Raw genomic sequence first — 20,765 nt, forward strand, 5'->3', positions numbered from 1 at the left:
AGGACGCCTTACAGATAGCTGAGGAAAAAAAAAAAAAAAAAAGAAGAAGAAGCAAAGGCAAAGGAGAAAAGGAAAGATGTACCCATTTGAATGCAGAGTTTCAAGAATAGCAAGGAGAGATAAGAAAGCCTTCCTCAGTGATCAATGCAAAGAAATAGAGGAAAACAATAGAAAGGGAAAGACTAGAGATCTCATAAAGAAAATTAGAGATACCAAGGGAACATTTCAGGCAAAGTTGGGCTCAATAAAGGACTGAAATGGTATGGAACTAACAGAGTAGAAAATATTAAGGGATAGCAAGAATACACAGAATAACCATACAAAAAGGTCTGAAAGACCCAGATAACCATGGGTCTGTCACTCATGATCACTCACCTAGCACCAGACATCTTGGAGTACGAAGTCAAGTGGGCCTTAAGAAGCATCACTACGAACAAAGCTAGTGGAGGTGATGGGATTCCAACTGAGCTATTTCAAATCCTAAAATAAGATGCTGTGAAAGTGCTGCACTCAGTGTGCCAGCAAATTTGGAAAACTCAGCAGTGGCCACAGGACTGGAAAAGTCCATTTTTATTCCAATCCCAAAGAAAGGCAATGAAAGAATGTTCAAAATACAACACAACTGCGCTCATCTCACACACTATCAAAGTAATGCTCAAGATCCTCCAAGCCAGGCTTCAACAGTACATGAACCAAGAACTTCCATATGTTCAAGTTGGATTTAGAAGAGGTAGAGGAACCACAGATCAAATTGCCAACATCCATTGGATCAGAGAAAAAGCAGGAGAGTTCCAAAAATACATCTACTTCTGCTTTATTGACTGTGCCAAAGCCTTTGACTGTGAGGATCACAGCAAACTGTGGAAAATTCTTAAGGAGATGGGAACAACAGGCTACCTTATCTGCCTCTTGAAAAATCTGTATGCAGGTCAAGAAGCAATAGTTAGAATAGGTCATGAAAGACTGGACTGCTTCCGAATTGAGAAAAGAGTACATCAAGGCTATATTGTCACCCTGCTTATTTAACTTATATGCAGAGTACATCATGCAAAATGCTGGGCTTGATTCCTGGAAAGCTGGAATCAAGATTGTTGGGAGAAATATCAATAACTTCAGATATGCAGATGACACCACCCTTATGGCAGAAAGTGAAGAGAAACAGGAATTTCTTGATGAATGTGAAAGAGAAGAGTGAAAAACTTAGCTTAAAACTTGACATTCAAACAGCAAAGATCCAGTCCCATCACTTCATGGCAAATAGATGGGGGAAAAATAGAAACAGTGAGAGATTTTATTTTCTTGGGCTCCAAAATCACTGCAGATGCTGACCTCAGCCATGAAATTAAAAGATGCTTCCTCCTTGGAAGAAAAGCTATGACCAACCTAGACAGCATATTAAAAAGCAGAGACACAACTTTGCCAACAATGTCTGTCTAGTCAAAGCTATGGTTTTTCCAGTAGTCATGTATGAATGTGAGAGTTGGACTATAAAGAAAGCTGAGCAACGAAGACTTGATGGTTTTGAACTGCATTGCTGGAGAAGACTCTTGAGAGTCCCTTGGACTGCAAGGAGAAAGACTTTTATTTTTATGATTTCAAAGTTTAAGACTACTTTTAGAGCAGTTTAGGTTCACAGCAAAATGAAAAGATTTTTACATATCATCCCCCTGGCACGCATAGCCTCCCTCATTATCAAGAGTGGATATTTGATAAACCTGCGTTGATGCATCATAATGGCCCAAAGTCCATGACTTCCCTGTTGCTCAGACAGTAAAGAATCTGCCTGCAAGAACAGAACACCTGGGTTTGATCCCTAGGTTGCAAAGATCCTCTAGAGAAGGGAATGGCAAACTACTCTAGTATTCTTGACTCAAGACCTGGGTTTGATCCCTGGATCGGGAAGATCCCCTGGAGAAGGAAATGGCAACCCACTCCAATATTCTTGCCTAGAGAATCTCATGGACGGAGGAGCCTGGTAGGCTACAGTCCATGGGGTCACAAAGAGTCGGACACAACTGAGTGACTTCACTTCACTTCACTTGACTCAAGAATAACATGAACAGAGGACCCTGGTAGGCTACAGTCAGGCATTCTTCCTCTGCCATGACCTGGCCCCTAACCTCTTTCAACCAACAACTTATTTCACTCAGCACCAGAAGAAAAGCAACCTGCCTTCAAGACTGGACAGCAGAGCCAGTGCAATCATAAGTAGCAGTGGTTTCTACCGTAACAGTTCATGGGAGGAGACCTTAAAGCTCCATCCCTTCTGCTACAGGCATCACTGTCCTCATTGACAGCACCCTCCCAGCCCCCAAGGTGTGAGTGTCCTCATCAGTGAGGTGGCTTGGTCAGGGAAGAGCTGGGGAGGCCAATGATCCAGAAACATATAGGAAGATGACTTGGCCAGCATGTGGGAAGATGACCTAGCCATCCAGTGAAAGGTGAGCATCTCAAGGAGTATGGGTCAGGCAAAGAGACAAGCTGGCAAAATGCCCCTCACCCTCCACACTGGTCTGCCTGGTGTAGTCCCTGATGGGAAACCTGCTTCCCAGGGCAATGCCTTGATTCTGACTCTCAGCTCCAGGCTACAGGACTCCCCCCTCTCTCAGACATACCAAAAACACCCTTTGGCAACATCCAAAGCAGGTGAGCTCAAGTGAACACAAGAACATTTTGGGGACCTTGGAGTCCACATATTTTATAGGATGGAAGGGTAAGAACTTCCCTTCCTGTATCAGTAAGTGTTCTCCAGAGAAATGGAACCAATAAGGTAAGTATAGATGCAGAGATAGATAGAGATAAAGATATAAGAGATCATGCATTACAGGAATTGGTTCATACAATATGGAAGCTGAGAAGTTCTACAGTCTGTCCTCTAAAAACTGAAGACTCAGGAAAGCTGGTGGTGTACTTCTGTCTGAGTTGAAAGGCCTGAGAATTAGGAGACTGAGGTTTTACGTCCTGATCCAAGTCTGAGGCCTGGGAACCAGGAGCCACCTGAAATCTGAGAACTGAAAATGCACGTCCCAGCTCAAGCAAAGAGCAAATACCACTGTCATTCACCTGCTTCTTCTGCAGACAGACCTTGGAGATATTGCGCGTTCGGTTCCAGGTCATCACAGTAAAGAAACACGGCAACAAAGCAAGTCACGCAGAATTTCCCAGAGCATATAAATTTTGTTGACTTTATGCAATTGTCTATTAAGTATGCAAAGTTGTTGTTGCTGTTGTTCAGTCACCAAGTTGTGTGTGACTCTTTGTGACCCCATGGACTGTAGCATGCCAAGGCCTCCCTGAAAGACAAACCCACTCCAGTATTCTTGCTGTGAGAACAACATGAACTGTATTAAGAAAAAGTATGCAATAGCATTACATATTAAAAAAAGAAAAGGTTAATACGTTAATGAAAAAACAAGGCTGTTTAAGAAGGGATGCCATAAATTTCAATTTGTAAAACGAAATGCATTCTCTGTGAAGCACAATAAAGTGAAATGCACTAAGAGAAAGCACGCCTGCATTTGGTCCTCAGAGGACTGGGTAACTCCCATCCATCCCATCCACACTGGTGAGGGCTAAATTCTTTCCCGTCTACTGACTCAAATTCTGACTACTGTACTACTCTAATGACTCCTCTTGGCAGCTTCACAGACACACTCAGGAACACTGTTTTACCAACTATCTGGGCATCTCTGAGACCAGCCAAGTGAACAATTGCTGTCTTCTTGGAAGACAGGCTTCCTTTTGGAAATTTTGTACCTGAGCATTTGCTTCACAGAACACAGGGCCGCTGCTGCCATTTCACAGCATCTTCTATTTCTCTCTCATCCAAGAGATAAAGGACTTTCAAGGAGCTGTGTGGTTCCTTTCCTGCCAAGCAAAAGTCCTGTTTGCCAGGACATTCCACCTTGAAGAGGGCCCGACTCAGTTAATGCGCTGGGACAGCAGGCAGGGAATGGACAACTTTGTCTCTGTTTAAGACACACACCAGTTATGAAGACAGGCCTTTGTCAACAAAGTGATGTCTCTGCTTTTTAATGTGCTGTCTAGGTTTGTCATAGCTTTTCTTCCAAGAAGCAAGCCTCTTTTAATATCATGGCTACAATCACTGTCTGCAGTGATTTTGGAGCCCAAGAAAATAAAATCTGTCACCATTTCCACTTTTTTTCCCCATCTATTTGCCATAAGTAGTGGGACTGCATGTCATGATCTTCATTTATTAAAAGCTGAGTTTTAAGCCCGTGTTTTCACTCTCCTCTTTCAGTTTTATCAAGAGGCTGTTTAGTTCCTCTTCACTTTCTACCATTTAAGTTGTATCATCTTCATATCTGAGGTTGCTGTTATTTCTCCTGGCAATCTTGATTCCAGGTTGAGTTTCATCAGCACAGCATTTAGCATGATGTACTCTGCAAAGAAGTTAAATAATCAGGGTGACAATATACAGCCTTGATGTACTCCTTTCCCAATTTGGAACCAGTTCATTGTTCCATGTCCAGTTCTAACTGTTGCTTCTTGACCAGCATACAGGTTTCTCAGGAGGCAGGTAAGGTGGGCTGGTATTCCCATCTCTTTCAGAATTTTCCACAGTTTATTGTGATCCTAACAGTCAGCTTTAGCATCATCAATAAAGTGCAAGTAGATGTCTGGGGTTTTTATTTTTATTTTTTTTATTCCCTTGCTTTTTCTATGATCCAGCAAATCTTGGCAATTTGATTTTTGGATCTTCTGCCTTTTTAAAATCCAGCTTGTACATCTGAAAGTTCTCAGTTCACATACTGTGGGAGCCTAGCTTGGAGTATTTTGTGCATTACCTTGCTAGCAGGTAAACTGAGTGCAATTGTATGGTACTTTGAACATTCTTTGACATTACATTTTTTTTGGATTAGAATGAAAACTGACCCTTTTCCAGTCCTGTGGCCACTGCTGAGGTTTCCAAATTTGCTGACATATTGAGTACAACACTTTAACATAATCATCTTTTAGCATTTGAAATAGCTCAGCTGGAATTCCATCACCTCCATTAGCTTTGTTAAGAAGCTTTGAAGAAGGCTTTCTTATCTCTCCTTGCTGGATCAAATGGTAGTCCTATTTTACATTTTTTGAGGAATAGCCATATTTTCGACAATGGCTGCACCAATTTAATTCACACCATCAGTGCAGAAGGCTTTCCTTTTCTCCAGATCCTTGCCAGTATTTGTTGTGCTTTTGATGATAGCCATTTTGATAGGTGTGAAATGATATCTCATTGTGGTTTTGATTTGCATTTCCCTGTTTATTAGTGATGCTGAACATCTTTCCATATACCTATTGGCCATCTGTATATCTTCTTCAGAAAAAATGTTTGCTTAGCTTTTCTGCCCATTTTTAATAAAAATTTTCTTTGCTGTTGAGGTGAATGAATTCTTTACATATTTTGGATATTACTCTCTTATAATTTACAAATATTTTATCCATTAAGTAGGCAGCCGTCCCATTCTGTTGATGGTTTTCTTTGTTGTACAGAAGATATTCAGTATGATATGTAGTTCCATTTGTTTATTTTTGTTTTTTATTAATATAAATTTATTTATTTTAATTGGAGGTTAATTACTTTACAATATTGTACTGGTTTTGCCATACATCAATGATGCATGATACTGGATGCTTGGGGCTGGTTTTGTTTTTGCTTTTGAAGTCAGATTAAACAAATCATCACCAAGACCTATGATAAGGAGCTTACTTATTTTTCTTGTAGAAGTTTTATGGTTTCAAGTCTTATGTTCAATTTTTAATATAATTTGAGTTAATTATTGTGTATAGTGTAAGACAGTGGTTGAATTGAATTCTCTTGCATGTAGCTGACCAGTTTTTCCAACACTATTTATTGAAGGGGTCATCCTTTCTTCATTGTATATATTCTTATCTCCTTTGTCATAAATTAATGGCCACACACATGTGGGTTTATTTCTGGGCTCTCTACTCTATTACACTGAGCTATATGTCTGTTTTTATGTGAGTGTCACACATTTTGGTAACTATAGCTTTGTAGTATAGTTTGAAATCAGTGACTGTGGCATTTTCAGCTTTGTTCTTCTTTCTCAAGATGGTTTTGGCCTCCTTGGTTACATCCATCCCTAGGTGAAATTTTGCTTTCTATCTTGTCTTTTTCTGAATTTAAAATGAACTGTACAATATGTTTATCCATTATTTCACTTTGTCTTTTCACTAAAATGTCTAGTGAAGAAAGCCACAAAACCTTCTGCCTGACAATTCATCACATTTGTATGTCATATCCCATATGCAATTTTAAAGATAGTCAATAAACTTAGCTGAATTCTTCTGAGTCATACTTAAGTATTGTGGTCACTATGTTTTAAATGAGCCATCATAAATTCTGAAAGTTTATTTCCATATTGGCCTTTACTCTGAAACTTCATAATCAAATAAATTTGATATTTCCTTTTACTTGTATTGCTGTACTTAGCATTAGACACGGTCTTTAAGAATTGGTAAATGAGTACTTGTTAGCTCTAGCATCAATCCTATGTAAAAACTGGACTAAATAAAATACTATGAAAAATTATATCCATCTATAGCATAATGAGACAAATACAAATATATTTAAGCAAAACTCTATCTTTTTATTTTGAAGAGAAACCACTTGACTGAAGACGATATTAAACCTAAAATTATTGCAAAGGAATTCTGTATACATTCAAATAGTACACACAGTTTATTAGCAGAAGGGTCTTTGGAAAGTCAACAGTTCATCAATTTCTGAGTCCTTTACAATTAGGACAAATGGTTTAAGTTGCTCAAGGATTTATCAAAGCTACATATTTTGTAACACAGGTTCTATGTAACAAAGTCTAGAGTGAATATCCTCAGGTGGTCCAGACCAAAACTGTTATCTGTTTTCTCTGGTATAATGATATCTCTGGTATAGTGATGCTATAATCAGTCATATGACTGTTTACTAGAAATCAGCATAGTTAGACAGTCATTTCCACAGCAGTCATACCCCAAGTCAGTACTCACAGCTGGAGAATATCAGTGGGCAGGAGTGCTCATCCATGGGGAAGTTGTGCAGCTGCAGCTGGCATTCTGCATTTATGGTGAGCCTGTAAGGGAGCCAAGTGTCACTCTTGAGGTCAGCCAGGAGCAAACCAGCAAAGGCCTTAAGCAAGGTCAGGGGGGTCACATTACCACAACACTGGGCAGGGGGCTGGGGTGGCCACATGGAATTCAGTCTTGGCAAGGGCACTATCCATTCCATATACCATTTGGTTTTTGTGTGTTGTGTCACTTTGTTTTACTTTTAACTGTCAGAATCAAAGGAAATGTCCATTAGTAAACTCCTTGTGTCTAGAAATACAAGCCAAGTAAGAGAGGAAACAAACTGAAACAATGTCTCCTTGCTGTCACATATCTTTGATTTTAATTTGCTTGACTGAATTAAATCCTTCCTCCATTTTGAAACTGATTTATTTGCCTAGTTAGGTCTAATGCCAAGTTCATCTACTTGCAGGGAAGATTTCGTATTTGGCTGGCCTCCCCACTTGAATAGGCAGGTGGTGACTGCACTAAATGCATGCATGGCATCTTTTCAAAGCAGACATTCCTGGGGTTTGAGTTTTTGTAAAGGATCCCAGGACTGGCCATGTCTCTATTATGATTTGCTTAAGCTCACATTCATTTCAGAGTCTCATTCATATTCTTTTAAGAATTGATGAGGAAACAGCTATTAAAAAGCCCTGTTTTCCAAATGTAACTCATCAGGAGAATTTCCTGTGGCATTTCTTCTGTTGCTGTTCCCAGTCTGCCAACATCATAATTTCCCTGAAACTTTAAAATTCTTCACTCTTCTGCTTATTTTGAAGCCAATATGTGCCTTTATCTATGTGGCAAATACTTATTTACTATATGAGTTACAGACTTTTCCTTATGACCACAAATCACTTGCAATTAAAAGCTCCTCATATTGGATGTAGGGGAGGAAGGTGTGTTCAGGGCTTGGCGGTGGTATTCACTAAGCAGGAGGACAGAGGGACATGGTCAGAGGTATTAGAGCTACCACCTTCCCTGGAAGCATGCTGAATCAAATGCCTTTTGGGATTTCATGAGGAAATATCACATGGGCAGGTAGCTCAAAGAATCTGGTGCCCAGAAGGGACATTAGGGATTGGAAATAACACGTGGGATACGGAAGCCTTAGGAATGGATGAGCTACGTCAGCAGGAAAGTGGAAATTGGGTAAAGTCCTAAGGCAGGAGCAGCAGAATGAGGAGGTGCCGTGTCATGAGCTGGACAGGAAGTGCAGGAAGCAGCCGTGGAGCAGCAAAGCCAGTGAGAAAGCGACCATCAGCACAAGGCAGTCAGGCCAGTGCTCTAGAGAGGCCTCAGAGACTGGGAGGGCAGCCTCCTTGATCCCAGGGCTGGATGAGCAGGAAAGACTGGCGTAGCTGCCTATCATACATTCTGTGGTATGTTGCAGTCATGCGTTCAGTTAGACTCAGGTCACTCTACAGGAGAGACTCTTGAGAGATACAGACCCAGGTTCAAACCCAGGTAATGTTAGTTCCCAATGGAGACTTTGGGCAGGCAAGTGAGCTCATGTTCTTTCAAATCCAGCCACTATTACCTTACTGGGTTTCTGTGAGGACAGCCTGGCCCCCAGGAGGACTCATTACAAGGTAGCTGTCAATTCCATTAAGGATGCATTAGAGAACGCCCTCTGTGCTCTTTCGTTTCTTGTGGTCTCAAATTTGGCTATAATTAGATTTATTAATTTGTACACCAAGACATCTTTATTTCTTAATTGAATGGACCTGTGGGTTAAACATATTAAAGGTAATTTCCACAGCCCACTTCTAGCAGAGACGGATGCTAATGAAGGAATGAGTTTATATTTATTAAAGATTATTTGTATCATGTTAGTTTTGCACATGTGGGATTAGGAAAAACTTCTTCAAGACCCACTAGCATGCTGAACATGAGAAGTGATAGAACTTAGCAATGAAAATAGGGTCCCATTCCTACAGTGATCTAAAGTCCCCAGTGTCAGACCACTAGTGGGATTAAATATTCACTAGCATCTCACCTTAAAGTATAAAGGATTTTCCCATCATTCCAAATTCTGAGGAGTTGATTGGGGGTAGTGATCCAGTGAGCCTCTGCAGTTTTGGAATTTCGGAAGATTGTATCTGGAATCCATATTAACCCCACCATGTTGCTGTTCAGAGTAAGTATTTTCATTGTGCTGTTGAACCTAAGGCGACTGTCAGTCCAGGTCTGAGCAAAAAAGATATCAATCTGATATTCCTGAAACAGAGCAAAAGGAGGGGAAAGACATTTCTATTAGTGGATTTTCTGCAGGTTTTGCTTTCTTTCTCAGGAGTTTGGTTCTGCTCATGGTTTCATCCTCACCTGTTAGCACTTAACATCGTGCCTGGATCAACATGACAGACACTTAACAAAGGTAACCAATATCATTAGTCAACTGTGAGATAACACATGAAAACACTCTGTAAATAGTAAATTGTAATAAATACATAAAGTGTAGTGAGAGGCCAAGAGGTAGTAGAAAGTGATTCAGAACATAGATGCAGACCTTCCTATATTCCTAAGTCCAAGTTCTGGCAGGTAGCAAAATCTAGCAATCTCTCAGTTCAGTCGCTCAGCAGTACCCAACTGTAGTGTATAAAATGAATAGAATAGTAGTGTCTATCTACTTCCTAAAGGAGTTATATGGACAGAAATGATTAAATAAAAAGCTCTAGTGCCTGGCACAACACAAATTATCCAGAGAGTATTAGCTTATATACTAATAAAAATGATCATTTTCATCCAAAAGCCTTCTCAAATCACAAATCAACCCAAATCAAACAGAAAAGCAAAAAACAAGCAGCAGCAACAACAACAAAAAAAATAGAGCTGACAGCCACCCAAGTCAAATGCCGATTCCAACAGAGGACTGAAGGGGCAAATTTTTTCTGTAACTGGAAGCAACCCCAGTATGCACAGTACATTAGATACAGGATGGGATTGATGTTACTCTCAGACCCAGAGAAATGTCTCAAGTCTGGACCACCTCTGGGGCTCTTCCCCCAGTCATAGTTTAAAGGATTATCTTCAGGTCTGCAATAAAGAGGATCCAGATGATTAGTGATCTTAATATCTTTCATAGTTTTCTTCTGTATTAGATATTATAAATGAATTGTTTTTACAGAGTTCAGTAATTCTCAACAAATCTCTTATTTATACTTTTCATTGAGTTTCTGGTTAAAGAACCTTTCCGAGAGGTAATTCAACAGACCAATCCAACCTTTCATTAACTAATTCCCTCATTCACTGTCTTTGTTGCACTGTGTCAGGCCCTGCAAACCACTGAAGGCCCAGAACCATGCGAACAGGAAAAGTCTCTGCCTCCATGGGGCTTATATTCCAATCAGGGAAGACAGGCCTTAGACAATTAAGGTGAACAAAGCATGACATAGCTGCTATTGACTATGCTTGGTAAGTTAACACAAGAAACGCATTACTTCAGAGCATAAATGGCCAGTTTGAAAGCAGCTATGAAAGTATGAACAGGGACTGTTGCCCACCATTCCAGTGAACAGAGAATTTTGCCCAAATTTCCAGTTCTACAAGGAACAAGCCATCAGCCACTGCAGTGGCCCCTCCACACACCCCCAGTGGTACACCCTGAGGGGAATTCAGGATGGGGGGAAAAAGGAGGGGGAGGCATTTTGTGGTTTGGAAACTGGCCCTAGGGACAATTTCAATGAACCTTGATTCTTACTTCTTCTCATACATAGAAAAGCACCAAAATCATTAACTTGAGATACCTCTTCTTTGTAATTATCAGTGATCTTTTGATGTTTGACTACATTTTTTTCCCAGCAAAAACTCTATCCTTAACTCTTCAGAGCAGTTCCTTGGAGCCGAGAGACTGCATCCTAGGCCTAAGTTCTCAGCTGTTGTTGCTATAGCCCACCAGGCTTCTCTTCTCCTTCTCCAGGGAATCTTCTCGACCCAGGGGTCAAACTCAACTACCTGCATCGTCAGGTAGATTCTTTACCACTGAGCCCAAGTCCTCAGTAAGATCCCCAAATAATACTTAAGTTGCAACCTTTAGGTTGTGTGTTTTTCTTTAGTTGACAAAAGAGAAAAGAAAGATAAAACAAATACTGATTCTTGCCGGAATGGAAGAAAAAAATGCTTCTCATCCCCATCAGTGAATCATAGGATCAAGACATGCTTAGAGTGTTAAAAGCCTATTGAAACTAAGCTTTGCAGAAATAATTCAGAACCATTGCTAAAAATCTCTAAATAGGTGTCACTGTGCAAATTTTTTAACTGTGCAAATACGGCTCCAAGGACAAGAGACTAACACATGACTTTTCCACTGAAGGCTGATAGGGCCAAGGTATCTGTGCTTAATTTAAGAGAAAGAGTAAGTGAAAGTGAAGTCGTTCAGTCATGTCCAACTCTTTGCGACCCTTTGGACTGTAGCTTACCAAGCTCTTCCCTCCATGGGATTCTCCAGGCAAGAGTACTGGAGCGGGTTGCCATTTCCTTCTCCAGGGGATCTTCCTGACCCAGGGATCGAACCCAGGTCTCCCAGTGAAGCATAGGATCAAGAAATGCTTAGAGTGTTAAAAGCCTATTGAAACTCAGCTTTGCAGAAATAATTCAGACTCATTGCTAAAAATCTCTAAATAGGTGTCACTGTGCAAATTTTTTTAACTGTGCAAATATGGCTCCAAGGACAAGAGACTAACACATGACTTTTCCACTGAAGGCTGATAGGGCCAAAGTATCTGTGCTTAATTCAGGAGAAAGAGTAAAGTGAAAGTGAAAGCAAAGGGTTGGGTAGAGGCAGTGGCATTTGAAACAAAGGCATAGCACTGATCTTGGAATTGTGTTGACACAAGGTCTATGCACATGTGAAACTGGTTTATGAAGTAAGAGACTGGCTAGGTGTTTGTTTGTTTGTTTTTAATTGAAAGATAACTGCTTTACATTATTTTGTCATTTTTCAGTTATACATCAACAAGAATCAGCCATGGGTATGCCCATGTCCCCTCCCTCCCATCCAACTCTCCATCCCACCCTTCTATATTGTTACAGAGCCCCTGTTTGAGTTCCCTGAGTCATATAGCAAGTTCCCATTGGCTATCTATTTTACACATGGAATTGTAAGTTTCCATGTCACTCTCTCCATGCAGCTCATCCTCCCCTCCTCCCATCCCCCCCCCCGTGTCCACAGGTCTCTTCTGTATGTCCGTTTCCCCATTTCTGCCCTGAAAATAGATTCATCAGTACCACCTTTTAGATTCGGAACCTCAAGTCAGGAAAAAAGTCTGTGACTATTTGAGACTTACATTTACTGTTGCTTTTCTTTCTGTAATGATAAATTCTAGCCTGGAAAATCTGGATCCAAAAGGAGGCTTATTCTTCAATGCCAATATTCCCACAGCTGGAACAGTTAATGGAAAAAGGAAATTCCCAGACACTGGAGTCAAGATCCAACAAGAAGAGTCTTTGGGAGCCCGACTCTGGGAGTAGAGTTAATCCAGACTTAACTCTAGAATATCAAAGATATTCTCCTCACAAGGAATAAGACTTCACTCAGGATCTGCCCATTGGAGTCTCAAAATTGCTATAAATCAGTGCTGATTGTGATCATCCTGGCTCTTCTCCATCTTTGTAGCTATACTCTACACATGGCTGTGGGTTAGATAGCTTTCTCTTCAGTTTAGAGGTCAGCGGACCAACGAAAGCCATGTACATCTTGATGTGGTATATCCGGGCAGCCCCAATGTTTGGGATGGGACTGGGTGGATCTTTTGGGTTGCCTCAATTGAAGAAAGGAAGAGTGTGTCTGTCCTAATGAGGGAGAGACAGACAAAACATCCGGCAGCTAGAGACAGATCACGGTGGGCACTGGTGCAGTTCACCAAGTCTCACAGCACTCCTACCTGCAGGCGTGTGCTGGAGTCACACACTCCCCTTTCAGGCCCTGAGAGACTGTGAAGCAGAGTCCACCTGACTCACACCAGATACATATCGTAGGTGCAAAAGGTAGAAGGGAGAGTGGGAGGCAGGGGTGGTGGCTGCAGTCCTCACTGAGAAGGTGAGTTAGAGCCAAGACCTCAGTGAGGTGCAGAGTGAGCTTGGCAGAGAGATGGCTCCCTTGCAGGGGCCCTGAACACAGAAAGCAGGAAGGTCAAAGACATTCCTGAGAAGTGGGAACAATGTAGTATACAGAATCAGCCCAGTGGGGCCAGGAAACAGGCCCCTTACTTCCTTGATGGCAGAATTTTAGCCTAACAATGATGATTGCTGACTATGAAATAGCCTACATTTGCACAGAGAACATGAGAACACACTCAAAACTTTAAATCAAATTCAGGGTGTGAGAATGGCCAGTATGGCACATATAGCTACCCATATTAATTAATTCCTTCTTCCCTTTAACACCAGTTTATTGGGTAAAGAAATGAGGAGAGGATGAAGATGCTCTCCCTAAAGAGACAAAGTTCATGTGGACAGTTCAGTTCAGTTCAGTCGCTCAGTCATGTCCCACTCTTTGTGACCCCATGGACTGCAGCATGCCAGGCTTCCCTGTTCATCACCAACTCTCTGAGCTTGCTTAAACTCATGTCCATCAAGTCAGTGATACCATCCAACCATCTCATCCTCTGTGTTCCCCTTCTCCTCCTACCTTCAATCTTTCCCAGAATCAGGGTCTTTTCTAATGAGTCAGTTCTTGGCACTAGGAGGCCAAAGTATTGGAGCTTCAGCTTCAACATCAGTCCTTCCAATGAATATTCAGGACTGATTTTCTGTAGCCAATAAAGGCCCTGAGTCTATTTTGGAAATAATCTAAAACTATTCAGATACTTTAAATTCCAGTATTAATCAGGGATATTGAAACAAAGAAAACTTCAAGAATTTTACCAAAGTTGCCAAGGATTCCAAGTGAAAATTTCCAAGTGGGTTTTCACACTATATACAAATGCAATTATCCTTTAATAAAAAGTAAATTGATTTTTTAAAAAAATAGAAAAACAAAAAGTCTCCTGCTAACCAAATAGTCCTCCTCTTGAGGTCTTTTCTCTCCTTATCATCTCTGCTTTCCATCCCCATTTATGTCCCTTCACAATACATTTTAAAATGCAGATCTGAGATGGGTAAATAGCAAGCTAGGCAGCATCACCTAAAGTCACTCCCATGAGGCACTCCCATGCTTCTGTACCCACCAGTCACTGATTATTGAAATAGAGACAATAACGATTTTCTCCTAGAGGGTAAACCAAGGCCTGAGAGGTTAAGGAACTTTCATCAAGCCAAAGTCGGCTTCCCAGAACAAAAGGTAACCCTCCTACACTGTCGGTGGGAATGTAAATTGGTACAGCCATTAAAAGATGCTTGCTTCTTGGAAGAAAAGCTATGACGAACCTAGAAAGCATATTAAAGAGCAGTGAAATCACTTTGCTGACAAAGGTACATATAGTCAAAGCTATGGTTTTTCCAATAGTCATGTACAGATGTGAGAGTTGGACCATAAAGAAGGCAGAGCACCAAATAATTGATGCTTTCAAAACTGTGGCACTGGAGAAAATTCTTGAGAGTCCCATGGACAGTAAGGAGATCAAACCAGTCAATCCTAAAGGAAATCAACTCTGAATAGTCTTTGGAAGGATTGTTGCTGAAGCTGAAGCTGCAATACTTTGGCCACCTGATGAAAACAGCTGACTCAGTTGGAAAAGACCCTGATGCTGGGAAAGATTGAGGCCAGGAGGAGAAGGGGGTGACAGAAGTTGAGATGGCTGGATGGCATGACTGACTCAATGGCCATGAGTTTGAGCACATTCTGATGAAGGACAGGGATGCCTGGTGTTCTGCAGTCCATGGGGTCGCTAATAGTTGACACAGCTGAGTGACTGAACACCAGCCACTATGGAGAGCAGTATGGAGATCCCTTTAAAAACTAAAAGTAAAGCTACATATGACCAGCAATCCACCTCCTGGGCCTATGTTCAAAGAAAACCGTAATTTAAAAAGACACATTTATTTCAATGTTCATTGCAGCACTATTTGCAATAGTCAGGACATAGACGCAACCTAAATGTCCATTGACGAATGGATAAAGAAGATATGGGACGTATATGCAATAGAATATTAAGTGTGTTAGCTGCTCAGCCATGTCCAACTCTTTGTAAACCCATGGACTGTGTAACCCCACCAGGCTCCTCTGTCCATGGAATTATCCAGATAATAATACTGGAGTGAGTTGCCATTCCTTTCTCCAGGGGATCTTCCTGACTCAGGGATCGAACTCCAGCCTCCCACGTTGTAGGCAGATTCTTTACCATCTGAGGCCACGAGGAAAACCCCTCCCAAGTTCAATCCCTGGGTCAGAAAGATTCTCTGGAGAAGGGAATGGCTACCCACTCCAGTATTCTTGCCTAAAGAATTCCACAAACTGAGCAACAATAGAATATTACTTAACCATGAAAAAGAATGAAGCAATGCCATTTGCAGCAGCATGGATGGACCTAGAGATTGCCCTATTAATTGAAGTAAGTCAGACAGAGAAGGAGAAATATATATTACATGTGGAATCTAAAAATAAATGATACAAATGAAATTACTGACAAAATAGAAACAGACTCACTTAATGTTTTGGTGAAAGTTTTCACTTTTGCTTCAGGTTCAAAGTGAAAGTCGCTCAGTCATGTCCGACTCTTTGAGACCCCAAGGACTATACAGTCCATGGAATTCTCCAGGCCTTCCCAACCCAGGGAACAAACCCAAATGTCCCACATTTCAGGCAGATTCTTTACCAGCTGAGCCACAAGGGAAGCCCAAGAATACTGGAGTGGGTAGTCCATCCCTTCAACAGCAGATCTTCCAGACCCAGGAAATGAAACGGGGTCTACTGCATTGCAGGCAGATTCTTTACTAACTGAGCTATCAGGGAAACCTCATCAGATTCAAAGGATTTATTAACAAAAGAAACTCATTATACAGAAATATGCAAATTCAATATTTAATAGAGACTTATTGAACTTACTTTCAATATATAATCGTTAAAAGAAAAGAGAAATATAAACAGTAGAGGAGAGAAACAGCACATATGTCACTCAGTTGGACCAACTAACACCCAGACTCAGTACTGGGAAGGCCCATGTAACAGCAGTCTGGAGTCCCAGTTGAGAAAGGATCCCAGGCAGTGCATCCACTCCACTGGTGAGACTTTGAATTGCAGTTTTGGGGGTTCCTGTTTATAATGCTAGGCTGCAAACTGATACCATCATCAGTTTGCAAGCAAACTGTAGCTCTGGTTTCACGTTAATCTTTCTACAATGCTGTTTGTTTTATCTTGTGAGTGATGAGTTTCTCTAGACCCCTTGGGATTGGCTGGATCCAAAGGGCTCAGTAAAATTCCAAGGTTCACTCTGTATCTCACCTATGGTGCTGCTCAGCTTACTGATGACAACAGGTGCACTCGCCAGCAGCCATCAAGTCAGGGCAGTGTCCAGGCAGATCTGAAGGGAGGGCAGAGGCCTGCTCTGCTTTCTTGTCTCTGAAGCCCGAAGAAAACTATTTCCATTTAATTTCCTTTAACACTCACAGACTTAGAGAACACACTTATGGTTGCCAGGGCAAAGGATGGGAGGAAGAGATAGTGAGGGAGTTTAGGATGGACCTGTACACAGTGCTATATTTAAAATGGATAACGAACGAAGGATCTACTGTATAGGAAATGGAACTCTGTTCAATGTTATGTGGCAACCTGCATGGGAGAGGAGTTTGGAGGAGAACAGAAATGTGTATATGGATGAGTGAGTCCCTTAGCTGTTCACCTGAAACTATCACAACATTATTAACTGGTTATACCCCAATACAAAATTAAAAGTTTCTTTTGAAAAAAAAGCACAAAAGGATACATGCACCCCAGTGTTCACTGCAGTATTATTTACAATAGCCAGTGCATAGACAAACATCCATTGACAGATTAATGGATAAAGAAGACATGGGATATATATATATCCCAGCAAATTTGGAAAACCCATCACTGGCCACAGGACTGGAAAAGGTCAGTTTTCATTCAAATCCCCAAAAAAGGCAATGCCAAAGAATGCTCAAACTACTGCACAATTGCACTCATCTCACATGCTAGTAAAGTAATGCTCAAAATTCTCCAAGCCAGGCTTCAGCAATACATGAGCTGTGAACTTCCTGATGTTCAAGCTGGTTTTAGAAAAGGCAGAGGAAACAGAGATCAAATTGCCAACATACGCTGGATCATAGAAAGAGCAAGAGAGTTCCAGAAAATCATCTATTTCTGCTTTATTGACCATGCCAAAGCCTTTGACTGTGTGGATCACAATAAACTGTGGGAAATTCTGAAAGAGATGGGAATACCAGACCACCTGACTTGCCTCTTGAGAAACCTATATGCAGGTCAGGAAGCAACAGTTAGAACTGGACATGGAGCAACAGACTGGTTCCAAATAGGAAAAGGAGTACGTCAAGGCTGTATATTGTCACCCTGCTTATTTAACTTCTATGCAGAGTACATCATGAGAAATGCTGGGCTGGAAGGAGCACAAGCTGGAATCAAGATTGCCAGGAGAAATCTCAATAACCTCAGATATGCAGATGACACCACCCTTATGGCAGAAAGTGAAGAGGAACTAAAAAGCCTCTTGATGAAAGTGAAAGAGGAGAGTGAAAAAGTTGGCTTAAAGCTCAACATTCAGAAAACGAAGATCATGGCATCTAGTCCCATCACTTCATGGGAAATAGATGGGGAAACAGTGGAAACTGTGTCAGACTTTATTTTGGGGGGCTCCAAAATCACTGCAGATGGTGATTGCAGCCATAAGATTAAAAGATGCTTAATCCTTGTAAGGAAAGTTATGACCAACCTAGATAGCATATTGAAAAGCAAAGTCATTACTTTGCCAACAAAGGTCCATCTAGTCAAGGCTATGGTTTTTCCAGTGGTCATGTATGAATGTGAGAGTTGGACTGTGAAGAAAGCTGAGTGCCGAAGAATTGATGCTTTTGAACTGCAGTGTTGGAGACAACTCTTGAGAGTCCCTTGGACTGCAAGGAGATCCAACCAGTCCATTCTGAAGGAGATCAGCCCTGGGCATTCTTCAGAAGGAATGATGCTAAAGCTGAAACTCCAATACTTTGGCCACCTCATGGGAAGAGTTGACTCATCGGAAAAGACTCTGATGCTGGGAGGGATTGGGGGCAGGAGGAGAAGGGGATGACAGAGGATGAGATGGCTGGATGGCATCACTGACTTGATGGACGTGAGTTTAAGTAAAGTCCGGGAGTTGGTGATGGACAGGGAGGCCTGGCATGCTGTGATTCACGGGGTCGCAGAGAGTCGGACATGACTGAGTGACTGAACTGAACCATGTTTTATATATATATATATGCATATACATGTGTGTATATATATATATATATATATATGTATGAATATACAATGGAATATCACTGAGCCATAAAAAAGAATGAAATAATCCCATTTGCAGCAACATGAATGAACCTGGACATTTTCATACCAAATGAAGTAAACCAGATAGAGAAAGACAAATATCATATGATATCACTTATATGTGGAATCTAAACAATGATACAAATGAACTTATTTACAAAACAGAAATAGACTCACAGACATAGAAAACAAACTTATGCTTACAAAAGTGGTGGTGGAGGGGATAAATTAGGATGTTGGGATTAGCATATAAAAGCTAATATATAAAACAGAGAAACCATAAGGACCTACTGTATAGCATGGGGAACTATAATCAATATCTTCTAATAACCTATAATAGAAGAGAATGCAAAAAAAATGTATATATCTATATATTTGTATATCTGAATTACTTTGTTCTACACCTGAAACTAAGACAACATTGTAAATCAACTACATATCAAAAAAACCTTTTTTGAAACTCTGCTTCACTGAATCTGAGTGTGAGCAGTGGCAGCAGCTGCAGTCTAGATGCTGGATGTGGGAACCACCACCGTGTGGTGAAGAAAGAACCCCAGTGTGGGCATCCATTCCACTTTTGCCCTGTTTGCAAACTGTGTGAAATTATTCACGTTGCTCGGCCTGTGATTCTTTCTCTCTAAAATGGGAGAGTTCAGTTAGATTAAATATAAGAATCTTCCACCTTTAACATTTTGTATTTCTGAAAACATGGAGTTAACCTTTCAGTGGTGACAGCGATTGTTCTGCAGGGTGTACCATTTCCCTATAAGAAAAGGGAACACACCATGATGCACTAGGGAGAGGGCTGCAAGTTTCGAGAGTGTTCTCTCTGTATGCTGAAGCCTTGGCACAAACTCCAACTCAAGAGAGTGGGGTGTGGATGGTGTGTGTGGTGCCCGATGTTGATGTCTTATTGTAAGCACTTCTAACATAATGTTGGAGAAACATTCCCCACCCACAAAGTAACATTATGTCTCTCATAAAGTTTCTTTGTAACCGCATTAAGGGAAAAAAGTCACTTTTACAAGGTCTATCTAAAACATTTTATATCTTTCATAAATAGCTATGAAATTGGGCTTCCCTGGTGGCTCAGTAGGTAAAGAATCCACCTGCAATGCAGGAGACCTGGGTTCGATCCCTGGGTTGGGAAGACCCCCTAGAGGAGGGCATGGCAAGCCACTCCAGTATTCTTGCAGGAGAATCCCCAAGGACAGACGAGGCTGGTGGGCTGCAACCCACGGGATCAAAGAGTCGGACACAACTGAGCGATGAAGCACACACAGTTATGGAAATAATGTGTCTGAAATACTAATTAATGTAACAGCTGGCAAATGTGCAACATCTCCAATTTAAACCTATATGCTTGTAGAGAGCCTGTGCTGACAATTTATTTTAATAATCGGAGTGTGGCTTAATGATTCCTCCAAGGCCAGTAGCACTTGGACTATATTAACAAAAGAGAAGAAAGAGACTCCATGTTTTCAGAAATACAAAATGTTAAAGGTGGAAGGTTCTTATATTTAATCTAATTCTTTATGTTCTCTCTCTGTAGCTTCTAAAATACTAGAAAGTTATTTTGTAATGCTTTTCTCCTTCCCTTTACTAAAGAAGAGGGCCACTTGGAAAGATGATAGATTAATTAAGGATAGGGCTTGGAGACTGGAGGTTTCAGGAAACACACTCCCAGGCACAGGCACTCCCTTGCTTCCAGGATGTCAGGACCTCACCTGGAATGTGCTGGACAAATCCTTAAATGTTAGAAATGTCAACTTAAGAATATTCATAACCTAATAGTTGAGATCATGGCAGCTGGTTCCATCACTTCATGGGAAATAGATGGGGAAACTGTGGAAACAACATCCAACTTTATTTTGGGGGGCTCCAAAATCACTGCAGATGGTGACTGCAGTCATGAAATTAAATGACGCTTACTCCTTGGAAGAAAAGTTATGACCAACCTAGATAACATATTCAAAAGCACAGACATTACTTTGCCAACAAAGGTCCATCTAGTCAAGGCTATGGTTTTTCCTGTGGTCATGTATGGATGTGAGAGTTGGACTGTGAAGAAGGCTGAGCGCCGAAGAATTGATGCTTTTGGACTGTGAGGTTGGAGAAGACTCTTGAGAGTCCCTTGGATTGCAAGGAGATCCAACCAGTGCATTCTGAAAGAGATCAACCCTGGGATTTCTTTGGAAGGAATGATGCTAAAGCTGAAACTCCAATACTTTGGCCACCTCATGCGAAGAGTTGACTC

At 41.1% G+C, this 20,765-nt stretch overlaps 1 protein-coding gene across 1 annotated transcript in view; it reads right to left on the reverse strand.

Moving 5' to 3' along the window:
* The window catches only part of GABRG3 (gamma-aminobutyric acid type A receptor subunit gamma3), an 823,115-nt gene that overhangs the window by 252,453 nt on the left and 549,897 nt on the right, over positions 1-20,765 (reverse strand). Inside the window, exons 4-5 of the mRNA XM_040257137.1 lie at positions 9,077-9,297; positions 7,015-7,097 (exon numbers count right to left, since the gene is read on the reverse strand). Coding sequence (XP_040113071.1) covers positions 7,015-7,097; positions 9,077-9,297 — 304 coding nt within the window. The remainder of the gene's footprint in view (positions 1-7,014; positions 7,098-9,076; positions 9,298-20,765) is intronic.

Source organism: Oryx dammah, unplaced genomic scaffold (genome assembly GCF_014754425.2).
Source record: "Oryx dammah isolate SB20612 unplaced genomic scaffold, SCBI_Odam_1.1 HiC_scaffold_16, whole genome shotgun sequence".
NCBI classification, from domain to species: domain Eukaryota; kingdom Metazoa; phylum Chordata; class Mammalia; order Artiodactyla; family Bovidae; genus Oryx; species Oryx dammah.